The sequence below is a fragment of the Dendroctonus ponderosae genome, unplaced genomic scaffold (genome assembly GCF_020466585.1).
Source record: "Dendroctonus ponderosae isolate FM_Combo_2020 unplaced genomic scaffold, Dpon_F_20191213v2 Dpon_F_20191213_1, whole genome shotgun sequence".
Taxonomy (NCBI): Eukaryota; Metazoa; Arthropoda; class Insecta; order Coleoptera; family Curculionidae; genus Dendroctonus; species Dendroctonus ponderosae.
In genome coordinates this window covers 12,410,915-12,417,888 of record NW_026017110.1, presented here as the reverse complement: position 1 = coordinate 12,417,888, position 6,974 = coordinate 12,410,915, and the positions used below count along the sequence as shown (strand labels likewise).

The 6,974-nt window shown below is 32.1% G+C and overlaps 1 protein-coding gene across 2 annotated transcripts; it reads right to left on the bottom strand.

Annotated features, from left to right (window-relative positions):
* Positions 1–4,378: 4,378 nt before the first annotated feature.
* LOC125505851 lies at positions 4,379–6,627 on the bottom strand. 2 transcript variants are annotated; one of them, XM_048670592.1, is made up of 2 exons: positions 6,469–6,627; positions 4,379–4,689 (listed from the first exon to the last, which is right to left on the bottom strand). In XM_048670592.1, exons 1-2 carry the CDS (start codon positions 6,559–6,561, stop codon positions 4,471–4,473), a joined length of 312 nt encoding a protein of 103 aa, XP_048526549.1. In that variant the 5' UTR covers positions 6,562–6,627; the 3' UTR covers positions 4,379–4,470. The 2 variants fall into 2 exon arrangements, with proteins under 2 accessions (XP_048526549.1, XP_048526550.1); XM_048670593.1 differs by lacking the exon at positions 6,469–6,627 and adding an exon at positions 4,942–5,082.
* Positions 6,628–6,974: the final 347 nt, after the last annotated feature.

The following is a 6,974-nucleotide window of genomic DNA, read 5'->3' as shown; positions in this document are numbered from 1 at the left end:
AAATTAATTTTGGTAAACTTCTTATATCATCGTCTTATAGTCAAGCGTACTCAAGTACTTACTTATTAAAATGGATTTAAAAAACGTCGGTTAACAGATTTTCGTTTCGAAAACTACCCAATAGTAATTTGAGAATTTTTAATATGTTTTTGGTTTGGTTTTAAAAAGATTGGGAAGAGTGTTTGAGAATATGTATTTAAAAGTTCGGTTGGATGATTCAATAGCTAAAACTCTAAAAAAACCAAGGTAGTTGAATTGAAGCATTCTCAATGTTATGATATCACCTTACACCAGTCTCAATGCAAATATTAACATTTTTTCAAATATTTAGAAGCAGGTCGAAATATTTACGCTTTTTGGAATACGATAAATTAAATAATGATAATTTATATTTCATGTTTAACCCTCCAGAACATATATGCTCTACTAAACATTCGTTAACCAACGTTTTGGCTGTATTTAAGCCATCGCAGAGCGCTAAAAAGGGATAGAGTGGTTTCAGTATTAAACCTAGTAAAATAGATTATTTATTACTATAAAACATTAGAGAAACCAGCACAAAAGTAAAATCAATAATCAGAGACAAAGAACAAAAATACTACTGCTTAACGAACTCAAATACCCCAACACACATATTTCAGCAATTAGAAAATTGACTCATATTTCTGTATTTGTAAGGGCTGCAATCATTTGATGATAAATGAAAAATGTTTTTAAACGAACAAGTCTGTTTTAATTATAACTGTATCATTTTCCTTGTTATCTACGATCTTACAATAAAAAAAGTTGTTTTTCACAGATTTTCAACAAATATGATAGGCACGTTTTGCTCATTAACTGCATCAGAAATACAGATTTCCTTATATTGTGCGATTTCCAAAAATGAAACGAGTTCACTGATCATGTACGTCAAAAATGTATACAACTGCAATTTAATCCGACCGGCATGAAATTTTAATTAGACCCCAACACAACGATTTCTTCCATTGGATTTCATTTTTTGCCCAAATTTTATTCGGCTAGTGATTCGACTTTGAAATTTGCCTGAAATGACTTGGCGGAAGTTTGAGAAATGAGGTAAAAATTTACCGTACATTTTAGTCACACGCCATACCGAACAACGCTTCACCCAATGTCACATTACTTTTGAGATAGATAGTCACACATGCTAGATAAACGTCGGATAGATTTAATAACGTATCTTTTAAATTTAATAAATGCAATAATTCTAGAAACATTTTTATTGCCTGTTTGTAGACGACTTTTATAAAATTAACTAAAAGTAGAAAATGGTTATATGGGGAGAAGTCGTAGTTTGTACCAAGTTTATTATCAACTAAGTGGATTTTGTGCATCAATTTTCCATTACATATTATCTATTTGTAAAAAGCAAAAACTTGCCATTTTTGAACGGTATCTGTATATTGTGAGCTGCAGTTAAAATTTTATGATATGAAACAATTAGAATAAACTACGATGCCTTATATTTTACTTGCAAATCTTCACTTGAAGAAACCTCCATTTTTTTGTAATGATATATTAAATCGTTACCTATGAAAGATACTTGAAGTATCTTGAAAATTCACTGGCATTGGTTGCTTTGTTACGATTTTATGCTAATAGAAATGTAAATCTTTAGAGCACGATTTCTGAAAGAAAAACAACGGTAAACAAAATCCTAATGAAAATTGAAAGAACATTATTAAAACGCACGTCTCCGTTCTTTTGTATTACTCATCACTTGTCCAGTTTGACTCAAATTGAACTCAATATCGAACTGAATTTTTAATTCAAAGATTTTTTTGATTCATTTAGCTGTTATATATCTAGGCATCTAGGCCCAATTTGGACTGCACTGCAGATAATCTGTATTCATACATGTTATCTTTGGCCAAATATTTTTATTTGCCTAGTTTTGACTAAATTTCTCGTAAAGAAATATCAACTTAGCTAATTAAATGTATATTTTGATTGTACAATCACAGCTACAGGCTTAATTAAGTTTAAAATGCAACTTTTAATATTCCGTTTTAATATTTTCTTTAAATTGGAACATTTTCTTTCAAGCAAAAATAATCTTTACAGACAGTATGGGATTTTTCCACTGTAATGAAATTGGTTATAGCAATTCAGAGAATCAGGAAATATTTTCTTGTAACAAATTAATGTAATTTTTATGACCTTAAAATATTTTAGGATTTATTGATAGGACCAGTTCCTAGAGCGGTATTTTTCTTCTCAGTAATATTGAAATTCTCAAAATAACACTCTCCTTCCAAAAATGTTTTTATACTCTAATACAGAGGCGAAGCGAGGGGTGGGCAATGGGGGCATCGTGCAACGGGCGCTACTCACAAAGGGGCGTCAAATGGTTCGCAAAACAAAAAATTTCTGGGTCGAATTAATTCGAATAAGGGTGGGGGGCCCTAAAAAGGTATTGTGCCCCGGGCGCGAGTTAAGCTTGCTACGGCACTGCTCTAATGGTCAAACCTTTCAACCATAATTCTAATCCATTTGTTCTTCAGTAACTTACTTTCTATTATCAGTCGAATTAGTTCGTACATTTTTGCTTTCATTGCAGCGCTCAGAATCTTTGCAGCTTTTACTCTTTGGTAGTTTTTGTGTGCTTTGAAGGAACAGTCTGTACACACTTTTTTAGATGTTAAAATTCCAATCTCGGGTTTAATCCGCTTTAATAAATGAGTTAGAACTCATTAACCGATTAGTCATAACTGATTAACTCAGAGTGCGGCAACAACACAAAAACGCAACTCAACACGTTGTTATCCAGGCCTAGTTAACGCAAGGCTGTCTTCTACAAAAGCGAAAAGGGCGACCTGGGTGTATACTTGGGATTGATTCAAAGTTGGCAAATAAAGAAAAAAAAAACAAAATAAAAATGTGTTAATTGTAAGAAGAACAAGCAGGTCAACCTAGTTGTTCAATCTGAAAAAAAAAGAGGATCGTGGATGGAAGTCTCAGATATTAAAACCAAAATTTCTCTCTGGCCTGGACAAATGTAAAATTACCGTGACCGTCAAGCAGTTTATGTAAAAAATTCCACTGCAGAAGCATTAGATGTGAATGTTTCCTAATTAATTAAAAGAAACGAGTTTAGGGTAAATAGAGCAAAATAACTTCGAAATATATTTAAATTAAATGAACTGGATTTTCTGGTCTTGTAATGGGATGGAAAATTATTATCAAATTTAACTGAAAAAGAAAAAGTGGAACGGTGACCTGTTTTTGTGTCTTTTCCGGAAGTAACTCAATTACCTGGCGCACCAAAATTAAGAGCTGGAACAGAAATGAACAAGCAAGTGAAGTATTTAAAACTTTAATTTAGTGGGGTATTGTAGACAAAGTACAAGCCTGGTCAATGCAGCGTGATTTTTCGTATTTGCCATGTCAACATCATATTTGAGAATTAGTACTAAGGAGTGTATTTCAAATAAAACTGAAAACACACACATGTGGACCAGACGTATCAATTTTTAAAATGTTTCGAGAGATGTGTCCTAAAATAGAGTCCTCAAAATTTTGTAAAATTAGCCCTTTGAGAATCACAGAGTGAAATATTAGACTTTTCTTGTGATTTTTGTCACTCCGCCTCTTAACTTTCAGAAATATTATTTTCGGAAGGTTTACTATCACTGGGTCATGGACAATATATATTTTGTATCCTGGATAGATTGTTGCAAATTTTATCGTAAATATTTCTTGCAGAAAAAAATCAGTTGAATTCGTACAATTCTAATCTCTTTATATGTTGGTGATTTCAATGTATATCGAATTTTCAGATGGTACTTTGAAAATTCACTGCCAATTAAAAGTTGGTTGTTTACGCGGAATTGTCCTGCTTCCTGGTGTATCTATCTGCCTACCCTCCAAACTTACAATTGAACTATCCAGTGATTATCGATATTTGATACCTTTACTAGTCGTAGTAGTATAATTATTTTCTTTAGCTTGGCATAAAACTCTTTTATGATCCTTTAGATCTCTTAGTCACCTACCTTTACTTATTCGTCCCTTCTCCCAATTTAGAACGTGCTCCGCACTGAACATCTTTTTTTGTTTCGTAGTCAATTTAAGTATTTGGAAAAGTAAATTACAGTCTATGTTCCGTTTTTTTTCTGTATCCCTTTAGAAAATCGGCTATTTCATTCTTTCAGTTGCCAGTTTGCGTTGGAAATCAGTATAAGTTTCAAAGTAATTTTCGCATCTCAGTTGTTCTATATTACAAGGAAATTTTAATTTCCTTGGATTTATCACATCTAGGAATGATTTCACTACCCGTCAGTATGGAAAGTGACCACCAGTTCCACTATAGTCTTATTAAATGTTTATTACGCCACACAAAAGAAAACCAACCACGTACTTAAAAAAAATAATTTATTAAACCTAAGATCATCACAACAAGAAACTTAACAAGCAGAGAAGAAGGTACGTTATGTTATCAGCAAAACTCTAATGATGTTCTTCTTTTTCGATATGGGGACCCTGTCCTCGGTGCTTGACTGGACCTTCGATTTTAGGGGCGTAGTTGTTGTAATATCCAATGCCAGGGTTCTTGAAGACACCAGTCACCACTGGGTGTCCATGAATGACTTCAGTGGCTTTGTCCCCACCACCTTCATGACCTCCTGGGAAGGCAAGGGTGAGGGCTACAAGAGCGAAGAAAGCAATCTGGAAAAATACATACATAGTAATAGAACCATGCACATAACCAGCTGTATAAGTTTGAGACGTTTTAGCGACATTTAATATTGCAGCTCACCGATAAGAATAGCATTAAATTAATTTATCTGCAACTTCTGATCACTTGGTTTATTAGTTGGCTTAATTTTTAGCTTAATTAGCCTGGTCTACGTATTTTTTCATAACAATGGCTAATTATTCGTTATTCAGCAAACCGTTTAACAGCAGATAAAAGCATACCATGTGCGATAGACAGGTGTGAAGAATTTGCAATGTGGTACATGAAAGCCCAATGACCGTTGGCTTCACGAACGCAGTCATTGGACCTGCAATGAGCTTCCAACATAAGCGCACACATGAGTAGAGAATTATTTTAAATTCGCTTCATACAGAGAAAGTACATGCGTAATTTCCATCCAGCAATGAATGCGTTCAATATATTAAGAACAATGACCCGCAATCCAAAAGGTTTATTATTGTGAGATTAAATTTTTTAAAATATTTTGACTATAGTTTAATTAAGTACAAAATTACTAGTTTGCCTTAAATTAGTAATAACGTTGGAATTGCTTCTAAGTCAATTGCCAATTCAGCATTGAATCTCGAAGTTTTGCAATTAGAATCTACTGATTTGAAAGAAACAGTTAAGGCAGGAAATTTGTGAAGGTTATTTGATTCGCGGAGTTGGAAAATCCATTTTGCTCGAAATTGCGTTTTGTGTAAAAGGGACAAGAAAAAAAGAATACAAATATTTATCCATTTAATTAATTGTATTTGTCAATGTAATTCCTATGTTAATGGAAAGCGAAGAGTCGGACTCAGAAGCTAAGAAATTAAATTTAAATTGGGTCTTAGATAACGTTTTACCAAAAGCAATTCAGATGCAGTTAAATACATTTTTATTAGTAAGCAATTGTATCGCGGCTGGTTCCAATAATTTAGTTTTTGCAAACATTCTTCTACTTACAATATTTAATTATGATGAATGTTGATAAAGATATAAGTGTTTTTCAATTGTGCCACACTTATGAGATTTACAATTTTTTTTTTAAATGGTTAAATCAACTAGAGGCTACTAGAAACATCTCGTTAAAATACCTTCCTAATCACTTTTATAAAATATCTGCAAATCGGCCTGATACATTCTACTATTTTATGACCCAAACATTTCATGATACAAAAGAAAATTGGCCACCACTTTGGCAAAGCTTCCTAAATTCATCGGTGAAAAAGAATAATCTCTAAACGACTGGTGTAGTTCAACAATAACTTTCAATTTCCTTTTCATTCTTATTGTTTCTGCGAAAATTTTATTTAATTCTCAAAGTAACTCCCTAAATACGCTTTTCGGTTTAGAAAAACCATCGAAAACTTAAATTCTTATAACAATAGCATTTTTTTTTAGACCGAAGGCACCAAATCCTTTTTAACTTTACAACTACAATTTAAAAAGTTAATTTTCATTTTTACTGAACGGTGCTAATGATATTTTCAAACTGAAACTCTAATAAAAATTACAAAGAACTTTTAACATTTTATGATGTTAATTATCGTAACAAGCATAATTTAATTATTCAAATTTTTGCGGTAAAATGTTAAAAGCGGTATTCTAGAAATATCAATCACATGTAGCAGAGTAATAATAAACAACTAGAATTTAAAATGTTCTAAAAATGAATTCTAACGTTTTCCTTTTTTCTTGGCCGATTTTAAGTTCTACAATCAATATTTCAGTCAAAGTTTTCTAACATTAGTTTCAATACTTACCAAAGTTTTCATTTTTTGGTGTTGTATTGAAGACACTGTTTGAAGGTGAACTGGATCTTCATAGGCCCAAAACCATTTTATATTCTTCGACATAAGTAGTAGGGTGAAGAAATGAGGCAATTTTTCTCAAGCGAAAATAACGCTCGGGTTCCGCATGGTCAAATGTTATGCAATTAATCGTATAGAACGCCTGTTATATGGTGCATTTGGTTTTTATTAATAGTACGGGAGTATAGGTAGTTAGATTTTTACAATAAAGTTTCAATATAATTTTAAAAATCTTTAATGCATCGAGCGATAATTTCGAAAAAGTCTGAAATTTAGGGTCTGGAATATTACAATTATGTTTTAAAATGTACAATTTATAGGAAAAGTTGTGCTTGTTAATATTAACAGTCTATAATTCCACCATAACCAAGTTATCTGGTGTAATAGGAGGTGAATTTTCCAAAAATATAAATTTTATTTGTCTTTTACAATTCTGTTGCAATCAGATGAATTCAAAT

Coding starts and splice junctions, on each gene's coding strand:
- LOC125505851 (XM_048670592.1), bottom strand. CDS start 6,561: ATGTCGAAGAATATAAAATGGTTTTGGGCCTATGAAGATCCAGTTCAC. Junction 4,690..6,468: donor ACCAAAAAATGAAAACTTTG/GTAAGTATTGAA, acceptor GTATTTTTCCAG/ATTGCTTTCTTCGCTCTTGT.